Here is a 19754-nt window from a genome sequence, read left to right as displayed (position 1 = left end):
TAGTATAATAATGAGAGCAACGAGTTAGCTGAAAATTTACAATACCTTTGAACCAGCTTATGGTAAGATGGCAGCCACAATCTGAGAGGCAACTCAAAGGATGGGCATTAGAAGAATATTAGCACAAGTATTCTTTAAATGCCCTCTAAATCATATAGACACATGTGAAAATTAGCCTTTATACTATTTTCAACTCATCTACTGTAACATAAAGTTCTTCTGTCCTGGAGTATGTAGTGTCTTATTAAAGGCAAAGCATCAATCCCTCTTAAATCCTTTAAATTCCTTCAATGTTTCAAAAGTCTTTATTTCAGGCAAAATGTGAACTTGAAAAAAGAACAACTAAATCTATTTTTAGGAGCAATCTAATCTAGTCCATGGAGTTAAAGGCTTTATGGTAGAGGATACATGTCTGTATACAATTCAGTGAATACTGGTTAAGTCCCTATATCATAAACATAGTGCTAATGCAGAATGGGGACACAGAGATGAAGCACAGAGTTGTAAATCATGCCTTTTGGAGGCTCATAATCTAATGAGGAGAAACAGAAATCCTATCCTATATAATAAAAGGATAATATGCAAATTGATCCTAATGGCAGAACGACCAGAATGACCACTTGACCCGTCACTATGAGGCGCACTGACCATCTCTTGGTCCCTTTCCCTGGCCAGCAGGTTCCCATTGTCCGATGGCGAATGGGAAACTGGGAGTGGGTGGTGGGGGACATGGGCGGCGCCAGGCCAAGGGCTGCCCCACACACAGAGGGCAACCCATGGTGTGGGTGGGGGCAGGGGCGGGGCCGGAGAGCGGCAGGAATGGCCAACCTCTCAGTCCTCCTCCACCCCACAGCCGCCAGGCTCCGATAGCCCGATGGGGAACAGGGAACCGGGGTAGGTGTCAGCTGGGGGTGGGGCCGGCTGCCGGCAGCCGGGGAAGATGGCCCTGATCGAAGGCTAGGCCTAGGGACCGTACCTGTACTTGAATTTCGTGTGCCGGGCCTCTAGTACTGGAATAACAGTAAAGAAATATTGTCTTAGTACCTCTGATAGTAAAGAATAATAAAAGCATTTATCAAATGTTTAACAAGTACCAGACACTACACTGAGATTTGCCTCTTACTTAACCTTCATAACAGTATAATATGGTAGATATCATATTCCCCATTTCCCAAATAAGAAAATTATACATTAGTAAGTTGCCCAAAGTCACAGAGAAGCCCGATGAGAACTTGGGATGTCCGACACTAGTGAATGCTCCCTCAGCCACCAAAGAGTGTGATGTACAGTGGAGAATGGGGTGTCCCAACTGGCAGGGCAGCTCTTTTTCATCCTCTGTGACATTGGCTCAGAGCTGGGGGAAAACAAAGGGGCACGAGATCCACCTGGCACAGCAGCCCAGGGCTTTTCTGACGCTGTCTGATCTGGGAACGAGCATCACAGGAAGGGTCCCGGATTCTCAGCCATGCCAAACAGCTCAGGGACTTAAAGACAAGCACAGAGCACTGGGCAACCCCAATTCAAGCCTCGGGGTTCTTCAGTGACCTCAGAATGGAAACCAGGTCATCTCGAACCAGAGAAGTGGATTCCCTGTTCTTTGTGGCTAAGCAGAAATCATTCCCTGCTTTTTCCTTCTCTAAGCCTCAGTTTCCCTGTTGAAGTGCTCCTTCATGCCTCACTGGGGAGTCCCAGTGTATGCCTCCCAAGTTCTCTGGGAGGTTGCGGGTTCAGCAACCTCATGTTTATATAGTATTGTGATCCCTTCAGGGAGAGATCTGAATCTCCTTACCAAATTTCAAACCCTTTTGGACTTGTTCTATTTCTGATAAAAAGCTATCTATGATGATGGGTTACTGTTTGCTCACATCTCTCTCCCTTCCCCTTAGGGAGGAATCAACTTCCTGGCCCTATCAACTCTGCTTGTGGCCTCGAGACTTGATTTAGCCAAAGGGATGTTATGGACGTGACGTGAACAGAGGCCTTAAATGAGCTTCTACTTACGCTTCGGGGTCCACTCTAAGAAGAGCATGCCCTTAGTAGCTGCTGCCCCTTCAGCCTGGTCCTCAGAGGGAACACGTCAGCTGATGTGTGCCCAACCCGTAACAGATCAGCTGAGTAGCAGCCTGAAGCAGAGCCGCCCAGCTGAATCCAGCTTCCCTCAGCCACATGCAGTGTCCCAGCAAACAGGGAGCATGAGAATGAGTGCTCATTGCTGAAAGCCCCTGAGTTCTGGAGCAGTTTGTTATGCTGCATTGGTGTGGCAGAAGCTGACTAATGTATCATCATTTTGTATTAATTGGAAAGGTGAAGTTACAGGTACAAATACGTGCGTGTATTTCTGAGTATCTCACAAACTTTGTTTTTTTCCTCGAATTTCATTAACTGCACAGCATCCCGTTATCCAAAACATACCATTTCTCAATTACTTGAACAAAGATACTGGCAGGTTAGAATACAGAGAAGAGGATCATATGCCTTCAATCAAAAGTTCACCTTGCCAGTGAAATGTTTACACTAACCTCTCCTCGTAAGATGCAGATGTAGAAGACAAAGCAGTACCTATTTTTCATGGATGAGCTGCAGAAAACACTACCTTTCAAAATAATAAAAGGTATTGATGGTGAAATACTGTGTTCAGGCTCATGGTCTATATAATCCCCCTCAGACAATTTTCTCCCTTCTGTCAATATGTTTTAAGTTACTGGTTTCAAGACCATTCTCTCCTCCCTTTTTGCCAACACTCATATCCACTAAAATATAGGCAAGATTTCACAAAGCTCCTGAAGAAAAATGGTAAGAAATCTGTAGGTCCCCAGAGTTTGCAAACTGTACCCAACATTATTTTTAATGCATTATTTTAATGCATTATTTTAATGCATCATGAGGATTAATGATCCTTATTTTCACTCCCACTCCAGAATAGCAAACACTAAATGAATTACGTTAGTCAAATGCATTACATTAGTCAAAAATTTGTACTTCAAGAGAGGTTTCAAAATATAAACGGGCTTTTAGAATTGAAGAAAAAGCAAACTAGATTTGAAGAGCTCCAGAGGCCATCAGGATTTCCAGAACTCCAGAGGGCTTTGAAGGTGGCACTGGGGTTCCTTGAGCTATTTGGATGTTACAAAAAGCATAGTGGGAACTGTAGCCATTATAAGAGTGGTGGTGGTGGCGGGGGGCTGGACTTATTACAACTCCTCTGTGACTCAGGCTGACATACACATGAGCAGGCCCCTGACCACTGCTCCCAGCCCTTCCCCCACCACTCTCCTCACTCCCTCTGTCCCATTATACCTTCCTCCCTGCTGCTCCTCAAGCACACTTAACACTCCTGCTCAGGACCTTCATCCTTGCTGGTCCCTCTGCCTGGAACAAGCACCCAAATGGCTCATTCATTTCCTACTTCATTCAGGTCCCTTCCCAGACGCCTCCCGCTCAAAGAGGCCATCCACCCCTGACTGCCTCCTCTCAAATGGGCCTCTCAGCCTCTCTCGCCTGCCTCACTCTATTTTCTTCCCAGTGTTACAACTTTGAAATTATCTCATGCATTTGTGTTTGGTCTGCTTCTCCCAGGAACAGGGACTTTAATTGTGTAATTCACTACTGTATCCCAAGCTCTTAGGTAGTGCCCACCCAGTACACTCAGTAAGTGTTTAATGAATGCATAAATTGGGAGTTTTAGACGTCGCTGCATGAAAAAAAAATAACAACAGAAAAAACATTTAATTACTTTGAAATCAGATTGTTTGTTAGACAAAAACCTTTCAAGACATAGAACCCATAGGGAGGGAGAAGGAAAAAAAGAAGGAAAGAAGCCCTCAGTAATAAAAGGGCAGGAAACCATTTCTTTAAATACTGGTAAGTCACATGAGCCTGGACCAGCTGGTGGATTGGATCCTGGCATATTCTCAGAAGGGGAAAACCAGTGACAATATATTCTACAGGACTGAACATGATCTTAATTGCTGTCAAATACCATTTAGGAATAAAGTATTTTAAATATTCCTACAATCAGTAAACAACTCAACCACTGCCACTCCAACTTTTCAGACGAGGCCTCTCCGGGGCTTTCCTGTGAGGCTTGCAGCATTTGAGTATGTGACATCTCAAGGACTATTATTAAAGAGATGCACAGCCACTTAATGAGGAGAGAATGGCATTTTGTTAGAGTCCTTACAGCCATGTTCCTGGCTTTTTTTCATCAAAGGCCCATAAGTATGTTTGAATGACTCACAATAAACCTTGACAAATGATACATACAAAATCATCTCCTGTTTTTCCATTGCTTAGCGGGTACATGAAAAAATTACGTCTTCTGTATACAACTGAATAAACCTCTCTAGTCCCTTTAAATGCCTTTTCTCCCAAATAGAAAATTCTATTTATCAAATATGGAAGTCATTTTTGTCATCACATGATCTAATGTCTCAAAAACGTCAATCTGGATAAACAATACTAAATTAAGGCTGGTATATTTTGAAACAGCAAGAATTTGTGTGTGGAATGTTTTAACAGCTCATGGATTCCTAGGACCACTCAGTATGACTTATACAAACACCAACCAAAACTCTACCAAGGAAGTCAAATTTCACCCACCGTCCCAAACTAAAAATGCTTAGCGAAACCCGGAAATGTATAAGGTTATTCTGACTGGTAATCTGAGGAATGTGGCCATGGGTGCATCGTCCTGGTGCAGAAAGATGACACAATCACACCAGTGTTAACATTCATGGGGTGCTTCCTAGTTGCCAGCCCCTTCACATGCATGTTTTTCTTTAATCCTCATAACACTCTGAGGTAAACACTAACTATCCTCATCTGGCAGAAGTTGAGGCCTGGAGAAATTAAATGACTTGGCCAAGGTCACCTAGCCAGTGGGATTCGAGGCAGCACCCCAAACCACTCTCTGGTAAGGCCTCCAGCACAGAGTCCTCCACCAGGCAAGGAAGGGAACTGCCTGGAGCTTTCTTTTCCTCAAAGTTGACCAGAGTTCCAACAGCTAACACACCAAGTATGAACGGTATCTCACTAAAGACAGGCAGTATTGTTCTCATTTTAGAGATGAAGAAAATGAGGCATGGAGAGGTTACAGAGCGTGACAGAAGGAACAAAGCCAGGGATCCAGGTGAGGCAACGTGGCTCCGGGATCCATGAACTGAACCATTGCTCCATGCTGTTCTCTCCGCTCCTCTGGGCCCAGCTCTGTCGCTCACCCATGACTTCACATCACCTCAGCTTCTTCAGCCAAGGAATGAGCTAACTGGACTAGATCATGGTGGAGTTTCCTCCTGGTTTTTCAGTGATACGATGCTCAAACACCTGCAAAATGTATTCTTCCCATGATGCAAACACTCAGGATAGAGTTTTTGAGGGATCCTGCTTTTTTGTCCCCTGGTGGAGGAAAATGCAACTGATGATGATCTTAATACACTCTGAGGAATGAGGCTTGTGGTTCAGAATTTGTTATAAACAAAAAATTTTCAATTACCAAGTTTTCTTATTAAAGTACAGTTAACCATTTCATAAAGAGAAATGGAAATTAAAAAAAAAAACACACGAAACTACTATTCTTTCTATGATGCCTCTGTTGTTTATGTAGCTTCCTTGCTAGAGACAAAAGTCCTCAAAGCTTACATCTCAGCATTCATATGAACTCCATTAAAACACATGGCCAGTCAATATCTCTTGTTAAATACCGTGATTACATGGAGTGGTTTTCTAGCACAATGTTTGAAAACCATCTGTATTAGTTGCAAACATTCAAAGACAGATTTCATATAAACATTTTAACTCCTAGCTTCTCTCTCTCAAATAATAACATTACTGAAAGGATCTACCAGCCAAGGGCCTGCACTCCAACATGGCAACACCAGGCTGGAGCAGTGGCTGCCTTTTTAAGTGAAGCAAGGGCTCTCCAGTTTGCCAGCGTCCCCACCTCTCCCACTTACATTAAACTTAGTCACTTCACTCATACATGTGTCCTGCGTGAGAGATCCTCAGGCCACAGGCTCCCCATTATGAGCATGTCTGGTGTACAACATACATGAGATACTATTACATCTTCAAACTTGCTTTACAGTAAACGAGTGCTTTCTGTAAAACTAAATACTGTATCATAAGGAGATGCAGTAAGGGTCACACCTCTTTAACAGTTGGATTCTCTTTTAAAATTCCATAATCCTTACAATGTGAATTATTGCATTAATGTATACCAGTGGGTTCTCAACATGGACAACGTATTACAATCAACTGTGTAATGTTAAAAAAAAAAAGGATCCATACCCAGCGGCATGGCTCAGCGGTTGAATGTCAATCTATGAACCAGGAGGTCACAATTCAATTCCCGGTCAGGCACATGCCTGTGTTGTGGGCTTGATCCCCAATGTGGGGTGTGCAGGAAGCAGCCGATCAATGATTCGCTCTCATCATTGTTGTTTCTCTCTCTCTCTCTCCCCTCTCCTTTTCTCTCTGAAATCAATAAAAATATTTTTCAAAAACCAAAAAATAGACTCTGGCCACCCTAGGTCAGTCACATCATGAGCTCTTGGGGTGAAGCCCAGGCAGCTTCACTTTTCTAGGTTCACCCAAGTGATTCTGATGGCGACCCAAGATGAAAACTCTTGACGTAAACTCTGCTGACATATAAGATATGACTTGCATCAACAAGACTGATTCCTACAAGCCACAGGTAGGAATAATTCTCATGACTTTACAATACACATTACATAAACACTTAAGATGCTATCATCTTTCCAGGTTTTGACAAAATAATCTTTCTTGATCCCAACATCTGAAGAGAAATGCACATATAACATCTCTTGACCAAAGGTTTTGTTTAATGTTCATATATTTTAACAGCAGATGTTTTGGTGTGGCCCCTGGAGGTGATGAAGTCAAGCCAGCCTATGAAAGGGGGTTTCCAATGCAGACACATTCATTTCAATCACACATTGCCAACCATTGGGCCGAGTTGGTGCCAAAATCCAGATGTCTAGTGTTGGAAACAGCCTATCAAAAGATCGACTGGGTAAAGACCTACAACCTGAACTACCTATAGGTTCCTTGGGGCCTCTGAAACACCTTGCCTGTCTTCTCTCCCAAGGAAAGAAGAGAGACTTAGAAAAGTTAACCTGGGATTTCTGAAGTGAAGGCTTTCAGTAACATGTACTTCGCTTGTGTTTATAAAGAAACTTCAAAAACCTCATTTCCTTCATTTGATGTTTGATACCTAAGGAAGCCTGGGCATAATTTATGCTTATTACCATAGTGCTCAGTTTACTTAACAGTGAGCTGTACAAATATGTCCCCAAAATTCCCCCGCGTTTGCCATTACTTACATAATTACACCATGTACTGAGAATCAGGCAGCCAAATTAGAAAGACTCCCACTGAATGAGATAGGTAAGGAAAAGGGTGCTTCAATTTCAAACCCAGATGTGCTCCACCATCAAGGTCTGGTGATGGAGTCATGTGACCTAAAGTGTGCTCTCTTTGTGAATGCCACCAGGGAAGTGTCTGGCAGGGAGGGCTCTAAACACGTGCCAAAAGCAACCAGCATTTTGGCTCTTAATTCCCAATGTTTATAGTTGGGTCCTGTTAGGTGCCACTGGCCAAGCACATTTAAAAAATAATGTACATGAACATAATGCCATAATTTTAATTTTGAAAATCTAAGTAAAAGAGAATTTTTAAGTGTGTACTAGTATAGTGTTAGGTATTGTGTTTGTCAGGAGACCCCAACTCCCTGATAAATATCACTAAAAGAGAGAAACCTGGTTAGCTCCGTTAGACAGTTCGGTAATTACAACCATGTTAGAACTGCCAAATGATCGTTTTCAGTGCTGGTACTGTGATGATGGGATGCTCATGCACCCTCCCATCCTACATAAGCATTTTCTTCAAAAGTCTGGAAACAGTTCTGTTTCTACCAGAAGGCAGTCATCAAGTATCTCCCCAACCAGCCAATTGCTCCCTTTGGAAATCAGCCTTTCAGTGTGTAAGACACATTGGTACCCAAGGGCCTTCTATTAAAATGCAAGTATCCTATAGAAGGTCATAACTTAGGCTGAGAAGAGCAGGTACTAATGTAGACAGGGACCCCTGAGAGCAAAGCCTGCCCTGGCTGGGACTTCAGGCCAGGTTCCTGGTCTGTCTTGGTTTATGTCTGTGTCAGATGGGGCTAATACTGCGCTCTTAAGCGAAGAATATAAAGCAACTAGCCCATGCGTTCCTGGTAGGCCCTTCTAGGAAGGCACTGGCTAGTGACAATTTTGTACTAAAAGGGGATTATCAGAAATATCCCAGTTTGAAAAGCTTGGAATCAAGATTCAATAATCCAGGTCTGTTTAGCCTCAGAGTCCAATCCCTTGTCCCCACTCCAATCCCTTTATACCAAAAACCCCTGGCAAAGAGGCTTGAGGAAGCAAGATATACTTTGCCCTAGCACTGTTTAAGCCCTGGAATGTTCTAGGCAACCAAATATTGTAGGTAAAGCAAGAAATGACTCAACTAAGCTTCATAATATCCTTAACCTAAAAAATAACTAACCAAGTTCAATTCCCAAGTATATAGATAAAGACATGGATTTCCTTTTCAAATTTCTTTTTAAAAGTCTTCAAATTCCCTTAATATTAACTATCCTAGACTAACTGCATAACTGGTATTGTGCGTATGCCATGAACATATACGTACAGACACATATGTATATCATGCATCATATATGCACACCTCCAGAGAAGATCCATTTCCAAGACATGTTTTTCAGTCCCCAAAGTTACCCTCTCACCTTACTCTTTTCACAGCCCTAGAAGCACTTCTCGGTTTTTATTTTCATTTCATTTCTGAAAACACGTCTTGAAGAAGAGGCTAGGGAGAGGACAAGGCCCAACCCTGCAGGAAGGGGCTGTGTTTCTGGGGGCGGCACAGTGCCAAGTAGTGACCACAAAGTCTGATGCGGGCAATCCTGGCAGAGGCGGGCAGGTGCTGCAGGGCAGCGGAAGGGCCAATTGCAATGACGCTGTCTTAGCAGGTAAAAGAGGCTTACTGTCCTGAAGGAAAATATTTCTGCTTTACGTACAGTCTTACCAAAATAAACATTCCAGTTCATATTTCACTAGATAAGGTATTTAACAAATATGGCAGCATTCTTAACTCCCAATTGGACGAACTTCCAGGATGGGGTAGTTTACTTCATAGTTTTGCAGTGAGGGTGCATTAAATACTGAATGAAATTGTTCAGAACAGTCTCTGCACAAAGTGCAGACTCCCTGTGGGCACCAAGAAATAGACCTAGGTTCTGTAAGGCCTGCAGCTTTAGACGCTCTTTATGGGGGAAAAAAAAAGCAAGGTTACAAATACAAAATGCTTACAAAAGTGATTATCTGTCACAACAAAGGACAAAATTTTAAAAGCTGTCATCACCAAAACATCACAAATTCAAATCCAGAAAACAACCCAGCATGTGAATTAATTAACCACCTCACACACCACCCTAAATGCTTCTTTTGGGCTGCACACTCTTTGATTTCTTCTTACATGACAATGATTTATATTAATAATTTCTATGAGATACAAAGACAAATGAGTCTTTCCTCAAGTGTGGGTGGTTGAATTTTGTATTTAATTATTGATAATTCAGAAAAGTTACTTTCAGACTCACAGATCTTTATTGGTGATGCTATAACATTTTTAGGATGGTTGTCAAATTTGTAAATACTTCCATTAATTTTCTTTTATATATGAGCCATGAGAACTCAGGGCACTACAAAGTTCCTTGTGCACTAACTTTAAATATTCTTTTTGTTGATGACACTCATTAATCAGTTTATTGTCAGTAATTATACACCCCCCCACACACCCACACACACACTCAAATCAAATGAGCAAGAAATTTAAACACAGAATTTTAAAATGGTGCATTTGCTCTGACTGTTGTGGCTCAGTTGGTTGGGCGTTGTCCCATGCACCAAAAGGTTGCTGGTTCAATTGTGGGTCAGGGCACGTGCCCAGGTTTCGGTTCTGATCCCCAGTAGGGGGCATGCAGAAGGCAGCTGATCTATGTTCCGCTCTCACGTGGATGTTTCTTTTTCTCTCTACCTTCCTCTCTCTCTAAAAATCAATAAAAAATATTTTTAAATGGTGCGCTTATCAATATATATTTGCATTATTGAGTATATTCCTAACAGAAGGAACGTCCATATTAACTACACTTAGATAAGACTTAATCCTCTACTTACAATTCTACACGTCTAAAAAAGTAGAATTTTACAGACTAGCTTCTGGCTCCATACATTCAAACCGATCCCTATTGGCAGATGTCAATAGTCCTCGTTCATGCTGCAGTGCTACCTCTGCCCTGTCCCGGCCCCTGGGTGTAAGGACCCTAGGTGAGCTGGCACAGCAGATGGTATTCCTGGGAAGTGATTCCCATTAGGATGGCTAGGAATAACCTACATACACACAGAGATTACTGTGAGCTGTATCAATACATCCCACTAAACGCAAACTAAAGGTGTTCCCCAATTCACTTCCCCTTAGCTATGTCTCAAAAATACTCTCAACTACGATGTCACTGACTCCAAGGAGAAATGTTACAGAGGGAACATCAGAGTGGAAAGGAGAGCATTAATCGATTGATATAAATCTTACTTTTTCAAGTTTGACAAGTTATGATCCCATGCACACAGTGCTATGCACACTAATAGGGCTCCTCCAGTGCATGGAAAGGGCTGGGTGGCCCCTAGCAATGTATTAAAAAATGGTGAAACGTATATTGTACAAGTGAGGGACCCTGGGGTTTGAGCTTCATTAGCTTCATAATACATTTGCCTCTATGGTTCCTATTATTAATCATCATTTATCTCCGTCTGTACATGTCTAGTCTCTCCAAATAAATTCCAATTCCTTGGAGACAGGAAGTACTGTCTTAAATATTAGCATATAGGAAATACTAAAAAGTGTATATGGTAGTTATCACTATCCATACTGATCTTGACAGAGACAGAGAGAATGTACGTATAATAGAAATATATGTTTGTATTATATATACATATATACACATGTATATTTGCATACACACATACATGTGATATACATACATGTAAATACATATGTACACATATTATTTACTAATGTATTATATGTATTAGAGTTTTACTTATATATAATGTATGTACATATGTAAAGGAATATATACTATTATTTATGTATAAACATATATACAGTTATCTATGCATTATGTATATACATCAATTCTACATATAATACCAACAAAACAGTGAGTCTTTCCAGGCCGATAACATGGTGTCCAGATCTTGTCCCTACAAGGAGGTCTATCTCAGGAGAAGGTCACTCTTATAGCCTAGCAGACAGTGAACAGGGCTTCCTTGGGGAAGCCAGTGTGGGGGGCGAGGCAAGGGCCACTCTGGCCATGAGGAAACCATCAATGCCGGTGCTGGACAGAGAGTCTGCAGTTAGTGACTCCAGAAGAGTCACTGACTCCTGCCAACATGGAGACAGAGCCATTGGGAAGACTCCATCCTTAAAGAGCACATCCATCAGTCTGGTCTCTGCTTGCAGCTGGCCTTTAAAAAAATAGGTGAAAACTAATGCAACATTCGAGGGCTTACTGCAAGCAGAAAATATACATTTTTAAACTTCAGATTTAGCCTATTAAATGAAAGGCATTTTTAAAAACAAATATACTGGCATTTGCCATCTCTGATTTTCAGATTCTAAATAAACATTTGTTATTTAACACATTAGCCAGTCAATATGAAACAAATCGACTATCCCATCATGAAATAAAATGTATTATCTGCAATCCAGCAAGTATTTCTTCCATGGTGCCTGCGACAGGTCTGCACTGTCCAGATCTGTCAGGGGTAAGGAGGGGGCAGGGAGAGAAATACAAAGGCATGTCAAGTATAGTTCTGTCTTCAAAGCCAAAGCTGGATAAAAGGATTTTAAAAATATATGTATTTTTTTATTGATTTCAGAGAGGAAGGGAGAGGGAGAGAGACAGAAACATTAATGATGAGAGAAAATCATCGATCGGCTGCCTCCTACTGGGGATCGAGCTCACAACCCAGGCATGTGTCCTTACTGGGAATTGAACTGTGACCTCCTGGTTCATAGGTTGATGTTCAACCACTGAGCAACACCGGCCAGTCAAAAGGGAGGATTTTTAAGGGGGTCAATAGCATTGTGTCCTTTTGGACCACAGTCTAGAATACAAGGCCTCTGGCTTCCAAACAGTCCTAGGAAAGCCCCTCTCATCAGATGTCACAGCCTGCTCCAGCCTTGAGGCTTCTTCACTGCCATCAACAGGAAGAACCCGGTTTTCTGAATACAGCTGCCAGTTTGCATTTCCAGAATTGTCAAGATGGAAAGTGTCTCCAACATATACTATATGTACTCTACAGGAAGCCATTTTCCAGAGAATACGGAAAGCTTTTGTCAACCCAGTCTGTTGCAGGCAGCAGGGTTTTCTGTCTGTATATTTCATCACACATCAGAAGACACATACACCAAAGGAAAATAGTCAGAAGCTGCTTGTGAAACTTGAGACAGGATGTTCACCAGCAATGTTTCATACAAGGTGAGCTGAGTGTTTACAGGTGAGATGTGGGCAAAAGGAAAAACTACTGAAGATGGTGTTTTAGAGAATGTCATACAGTTTTAGATTTGGGTCCTCCACTCCCTAGTGTATATGTTGTGTGCACAAGTGTGTGCATACGGGCATGCACACACACACACACACACACACACACACACACACTTAAAACTTGCCTGGCTCTGTACCTGCAACCTTCTTGTGAACCACGGGAGGAAGAGGGCATCTTGCCGCCAAGCCACAGGGTGCAGGCAGAGAGCAGGGAGGACAGTGACAAGCCTTTCATTCATTCATTTTTTCATTCACTCATTCCTTCTCCCCACAGGAAATGACCTCGTGGGACTGTGCCCAGAGGCCCAAGGCACAGTGCTTCTTTTCAGTCTTGGGTTTTTTCAAATAAACACAGGCCACAGGAAAGGCCATGTTGGAAGCCACTGGTCTTGACACCACTTTCCAGTCCACACCGGCAAAAGCCGTTGCCAGCATCTGAAGTACCTCTGGCCACACAGAAGAGAAAGTGGCCAGAGGCTGCAACCCCAACGCTGGACTGTCGAAGCGTCTCCTGCATAGTACACTTTTCTCAGTCTTTCTTGGGAAGGGCCGGATGAGTTTACATAGTTGTAAAATCTCCCTAACAGTATCACAAGTAGGTGGACACACCCACATTCTGTTAACCTCTAATGTAGACATGCACAGAAGGATTCCAAACATACTCATTTAGTAATACACAAAATGGCAACACATTGGGTGTTGATTATTTAATATTGCAGATGAGAACTTTGCACTTATTAGCTCACTTCTCATCAGCCACTCCATGGGTTAGGTGCTGTTCTCATCCGCATTATACAGAGAAGGAAACTGAGGCACAGTGTATTTAAGCCATTTGCCCACAGTCAAACAGCTGACAAGTGGCAGAGATGTGTATTCAAACCCATACAAGCTGGGTTCACTATGCTGCCTCTTAGATGATCCTCAAGAGTTGTTACTTTCTGAAGGAGGAAACACAGTTCCATTGTGTCTGGAAGGGGATTAGGGATGGTACCATCTAGTTCCTTACCTATTTGGCAATATGACAGGCACAGCTCTGCGTACCTATCTGAAATTCAAATTCCAGCTCACACTTACCAGCCATGGAAATGTAGGCAAGCTATACAACCTTTCTGTGCCTCAGTTTGCTTACCTAAAAAGTAGAGATGATAAGGGCCTAGTCCACATTGTACACCCACCTATTTAGTATATCATGATGCCTCTCAGAGAAGATAATGCAAATCTTCACTAAACTATCCCTGGAGCCAAATTCTACACTATTGATAGTAACTACCTTATTTTGCTTCCCAGAGACTTTTATCTTTATTAATTGCATGGTTTATAAATCTACCCTATGAAATGAAGCAGCATGGATTTATTACCTGAGATTTGGAGATGAAGAAACTAACTGGTAGAAACCTGCTGACATTCAGGGTCAAGCACCGCCAAGTCATAGCTACTGTAAGCCACTATTAGTCAATAATACTCCATCTCCTATTGAGGCCTCTACAGGAAAACCCGAGTCAACAACAGCAATGCTGAGGCGCCTAACAGCCGGGCAAAGTTTCAAATGACCTGCCAGTTTAGTACCATCACAGGAGTAACTGAATTGGGCCAGATTCTGTGTTTCAGTTTAAAAGGTGTGTCCTGCCCCAGGGCCTTTGCACTCTCTGTTCCCTCTGCCTGGAACTCGATGTTCCCTGTGTGTCCTCATGGCTAACTCCCTCATTTCTGTCAAGGTTTTTGCTCACCTATCAGCTTCTCAGTGAGGCCTATCCCGGCCAATCAATTAAACATTCCAACATCTCCTCCTCCTCCTAATCCATCTCAGCCCGTTCTAATCCTCCCCTTTTCCATACCACCTTCCAACATATTATATAATTTACTTCTTATGCTGATAGCTTGTTGTCTATCTTCTACCACCAGAACGTAAATTCCCCAAAGGCTGGGATCTTTGTTCACCGAAAAATACCAAGTGGCTAGAACTGTGCCTTGGTACAAAACAGGTGCTCGATAGATATTATTACACAAGTAAATTCAAAATGCATAGGCACTTTTATAAATGTACCAAATAATCACATCTGGTAAGAATGACTGACTAGTTGTCTCTGAGACCAAAAGACAAAGATTTCAAAGCACTGGGATGCATGGATGGAGAAGCAGGCATTTCATGGGTCTGCGACATGACCTTCAGTGCTAAATTTAGTGCTCTTGCTGTTTCTGTGATTCCTAGTTACCAATTTAACTTCACCTATCTAGGATATGCATGTCAAGAATGTTTTTTTTTTGTTGTTTTTTTTTTTTACAAACTCAAGTATCTACTCACAGGTAAGAAGCAAACACAAACACATCCTGATCAGCTTTTCCCTTCTTCAGGAAACAGAGCCAGGCTGTGGATAAATTGACAGGGAGGCTGATGCAGAAACACTGCACAGTGACAGGGCTGTGGGGTTTCTAGGCAATTTAAATTGGGGGAGGGTTTCACTGGGCCACTCAGGCTGCACAGAGATAGGTGCTCCCGTGCTAGACAGTGAGGACCACAGAGGAGAAAACAGGAACACAGGTGCAGCACTCTTCCAGGAGGAAGGAAGAGAGCTAACACAGAGGCTGGTGGAAAATCATACTTCCCTTGGCTCCACAGCCCCAGGTCCTTGTTCCTTATGGGTACAGGGGAATAATGTCAAACAAGAGCTAAGTGTACATGTGTAAGATAGAAGAGACAGCTACACTCAACTTAATGCACTTAATCTGTACTAAACAATACAGTTACAATGAAAACTATGGGCCTTGTACACTAAAGGCCTTGAAAAATCTGTCAAGCAAGACACATGCCATAGTCCCATAAACCTTCATTTCATTGCTGCTTAAGGATTTTGACTAGTGGCTAAAAGGTAATAATTCAGAAAGGTCCCCAAGATGGAAATGCCACCTAACCATATCTCTAATACTCTTATGATTGCTAAATAGCAAGCTCCTTGAAAAAAAAATTAAAGATAATATTAACATATATCTCTTAGCCATCTTTTCACACATCTTTCTAATGTGGCCACTGGACAACATGGACATGAAATCAGTAAGTCAATCATTAAAAACAACCATCTAACTGTCTCTAAAAATTTAGACTGAACCACAAGCAATAAATACCACTTAACAATAGGTCTTCCACTAAATACTTTCTTTGTCTGATATACTTTTACTCATGTCTCTTCATCAAAAGCATAGTTATTTGACACTGCCTATAAACAAGGATTTTTAAATTATTGAATCAGGTTATTTTTATTCTTTCTTTCTGCATATGGAGCTGGTGTTTGAAAGTAAGGGGCCTCTCCTCAGTGGACGGATACAATAATTTAAGAGGGTCTCTTCACCCTGGGGATTTTTCCTGTTTGTTCATTTTAACCTTTACTTTTCCATAAAGTTTGCCAATTTCAAACTTCCAAAGTATAGTAATTGTTAGCCTTGCTACACAGTTCTCCTAAATCATAGCTATTGTTATAAACTTAATTTTTCAATATTTTCACTAAGAGAAAAACACTGGCCTTTTGAAAATGGTCATTACTTAAAAGCTGAGTTTAGAAAATTCATGGAACTCTTAACCCTCTTAAAAAATGTTTGCACAATCGTAAAGACAGTTTCTGCAAACTTAAAAAGCTCTTGTGATTCACCAACAATTAGTTTCAAATCTATAAATGTTAATCCTTGAGGATTAACTGTAACACATTTTAATAAATTTATACTTTCTTTTAACCAGCTAATCTAGCACGCAGGCAATGTGGAAAAGTTATTTTAAATTAACTAGTTGAACCTAAAATAACTGTTAGCCAGAGTGAATGAGCTATGCAATGACAACCTTCCCTAGATGAGAAAACACTATTTATTTACTTATATAATATATACGTATTTATTTACTTTACTTATTTACAGTTATTTCTTTCTATTTATTATTGAAGGTAAGGAAAGGAACTTGAACTAACAAATTTCTATTGGAACTGTGCATTATGGGTGTTTTAGTATTATTTTAAACTACACATAATGAAAAATCTGATTTATCCTTTAAGCAACTTCAGTCATGGCTATTCAATCATGAAATGAATCAGCAAACTTGATAACTCCATTAAACTGCTTTTAAGACAACCAAAACTTGCCTAGCTCTTCAGTCATACCTTTATCAGAGGAGATGGCAGAAGCTATTAAATGGATGTTTAAAGGATGTTTCATAAACCTGGTCAATTACTCATCAGGATTATTTTTTGAGTGGCATTTTGAATGACCTTTTTTTAAAAAAACCATTCATCTCATTCTAAACAAGCATTTGACGCTTCACAAGCACCCACTATGTGCTAATAGAAAGCATTACTCTAGGGAAAGGAGCTTAAATCGGCCTTAGGTTATTCGTGCACAGCAGTCCTGATTTATTCTCAACTTTGTAGAAACGTGAGCGGCATCCACGTGGCTGAATCCATTCCATTCATTTGGGAATGACTTTCTGGGGTTACAGGTTCTTTGGATTAGGCAGCCCTGTTGAGGCATGACCTTCACCTTCCAGCCGACACAGGACAACTCGTGGGCGCTGGCCACACCTTCCGCAGGTGGCTGGATCGCCTGAGCCAGATGAACCGACCCCATCACCCCTCCCTTGGACCTCGGGATCGAAGTGTGCAAATGTGTGCAAGGACTTCTTCGGATTAAAGGACTTGTTGAAAGGCCCTGGGGCCCTGAGCAGGACCGGAAAGCGGCCGCCCGCGAGGCGCCCCCTCCCCGGCGGTCCCCGCGGCCCCCACGCCCGGGGCGCCGCGCAGGCCGCCGCCGCGTATCCCGGGCACGGCGGGCGCACCTCGGGCCTAGCTGCATTTGAAAGGCAAATCGCAGAGCCCGGGAGCATTTAAATGCCCGGCCGCGGGCCCGGGGGACAGCTCTGCAGCAGCCGCAGCCGCAGGGCCTCCGGGGCGGCCCGGCCCCGGGGCGCTGGGCGCGGCCCGCGGGTGCACTCGGGACCTCAGCCCGCAGCGCCCCGGCGTCCGCGCCAGGCCGGGCAGGGGCGGGCGCCCAGGTCCCAGCGCTGCGTCCCCGGCTCCTCCAGCGGCGGCCGCCGGCTCGGCCCCCTCCCGTCGCACCACACCTAGCAACCGGCGCTGACAGGACGCAGTGGCGGCGGCGGCGGGAGGAGGAAGCGGAATGGCTGCCGCGGTGGAGCCACCCCCACCCCCCGCTCCCACCTCCCCGCGCTGCAGCCGCCGCAGAGCCCTGACAGCTCGAGCCCGGGCGGAAGCGGCGGACGCCCGCCCCCGGGCCCCCCGGCGCCCCAGGCCGCTCAGACCACCGGGCCAACTAACTCCGCGCCCCTGCCCAGCCCAGCGCCGCCCGCCCACCGGCCCCGCTCCGCCGCCGCCGCCGCATCCCCGGCGCCCGCCCTCCTCCCGCTGCCCCCGCCGCGGCGCACCCCCTCGCCCACCACTCCGCAGCCGGCGCGTACGCCCCTCGGAATCCCCCAGCCTGCCGGCCCGCCCGAGGCACCTCGGGGCGCCCTCCCCCGCCCCCACCCTGCTCCCCGCCCCCAGGCACCTCGCGCCTCCGTATCCCGCCACCCCCACGCCCCGGGCTCGCACGCACCGTCCCCGCCCGCCGCCGCCAGCCTCCCTCCTGGCCACCCCTGGCCATCCTGGGGTTCTCTCCTGGGCAGGAGTTTCCTGGCACCGGGCGCCCCCGCCCACCCCCGGGCCATTTACCGATGTGGTTGTCCTCGATGTGCTCGATGAGGTCGGCCAGGGTGGGGAAGTGGAGTCCGCAGCTCCCGAAGCGGCAGGTATTGGAGAAGAAGGAGGCGGCGGCGATGCCTGTCATGGTGCTACATGGAGAGCCCCCCTGGTGTCGACTCTGCGAGCGCCGGACGGGCGGGCGGAGGGAGGGAGGGAGGGCGGCAGGGTGGGGTGAAGAGAGGAGGGGCTGGGAGAGGGGGAGAGAGGCGGGGTGAGGGGCGCGGAGAGGACGGGACGGAGGGAGAGGGGGCGAAGCGATGGAAGGAGCGTGAGGAGAGACTGGAAGGCTGAGGGGAGGCGGCGGCGGCGGCGGCGGCGGGAGCGGCGGCGGCGGGCGCGGCGGGGGAGGGGGGTGAGGCCACCGCCGCTGGGAGGAGGGATCAGGGCGCGCGGCAACAGCTGTGCGGCCCCAACCTCTGCTCCTGCACCAAGGCCTCACCTGGGAGCGCCTGCCATCAACTTTTATCTCACGGGCCTGCTCTTCGCAGTTGCTAATACGTGCAATCTGTCTGGAGCCTCCTTGGTTATGTATATTGCATTCTTAGTCTATGCTAGTACACATCCAGTAATTACACATGCATCCAGCCACGGGAACTCGGGGAGTTGCCCAGGCCCCTCTCCAGGACATTTGCTTGCACTTGGCCACCTGTCTAGGTGTGACACTGACATTCACAGGGGACCCAGGAAAGGTAATTGTGTGCACCTTACTATCTAAACCGTCTTTAAAAAAAAAAGTCCCTATTCTCTGGAGGTTTGTACTAACTAATTGATTTTAATGAAGTTTCCCACTAGGCCAGAAGAAAATCTTAGCTTTATTTAAATTTCAAAGTAGAGTGCTTGATTGCCAAGTGCATTTATTAGCCTGTGTTTTACATATGTACCACGTTTGTTATATACCCTGCTGCTTTTGGGAAAACAAAAACTGCAATGATTTTATTCCTTCCCAGATTACAGACTCCCACTGCCCTACCTCAGATCTGGGAATTAACCCATCTGTCTCCCTGGGAGCAAACTGTCAGAGGAGAAATGACAGTGCATTGGTTAAGGCTAGAAGGTCAAGGGACATATTAACTCTTCATCTAAAAGAGAAGGGAGTCCCCAATCAATCAAGGTGGCACCGTCCTGTAAGCATTCCAACCAGAATGTTGACCACTTAAGCACTGAAGTTGAATTTGGTAGCTCCCCTGAAAACAAGCATTTTCCCAAGAATCAATTACCTCATTGTCCCCACCCCCACCCCAGTTTCACACATATTTTTGCCTGTTAAGTGTGTGTTCTTCTATAGCATTTTTCTAATTGCCTAAGGAATATTACATTATGAAGAGCTTATGATCCAATAGTGCCTTTTTAAATTA

The 19754-nt window shown here is 44.4% G+C and overlaps 1 protein-coding gene across 2 annotated transcripts in view; it reads right to left on the bottom strand.

Annotated features, from left to right (window-relative positions):
• Positions 1 to 18908, bottom strand: part of JAZF1 (JAZF zinc finger 1) — a 303527-nt gene extending 284619 nt beyond the window's left edge. The window contains exons 1-2 of one of the 2 annotated variants that reach the window (XM_054726096.1): positions 18839 to 18908; positions 18370 to 18586 (exon numbers count right to left, since the gene is read on the bottom strand). In XM_054726096.1, coding sequence (XP_054582071.1) covers positions 18370 to 18484 — 115 coding nt within the window. In that variant the 5' untranslated portion in view covers positions 18485 to 18586; positions 18839 to 18908. Of the gene's footprint in view, positions 1 to 18369; positions 18587 to 18838 lie in introns of those variants that run through there. The other variant, XR_008558085.1, reaches the window with a different exon arrangement.
• Between the last annotated feature and the right edge of the window lie 846 nt (positions 18909 to 19754).

Source organism: Eptesicus fuscus, chromosome 14, assembly GCF_027574615.1.
Source record: "Eptesicus fuscus isolate TK198812 chromosome 14, DD_ASM_mEF_20220401, whole genome shotgun sequence".
NCBI lineage: Eukaryota > Metazoa > Chordata > Mammalia > Chiroptera > Vespertilionidae > Eptesicus > Eptesicus fuscus.
Note: the sequence above shows the minus strand (reverse complement) of the source record. Positions and strands in the feature narration are given on the sequence as shown.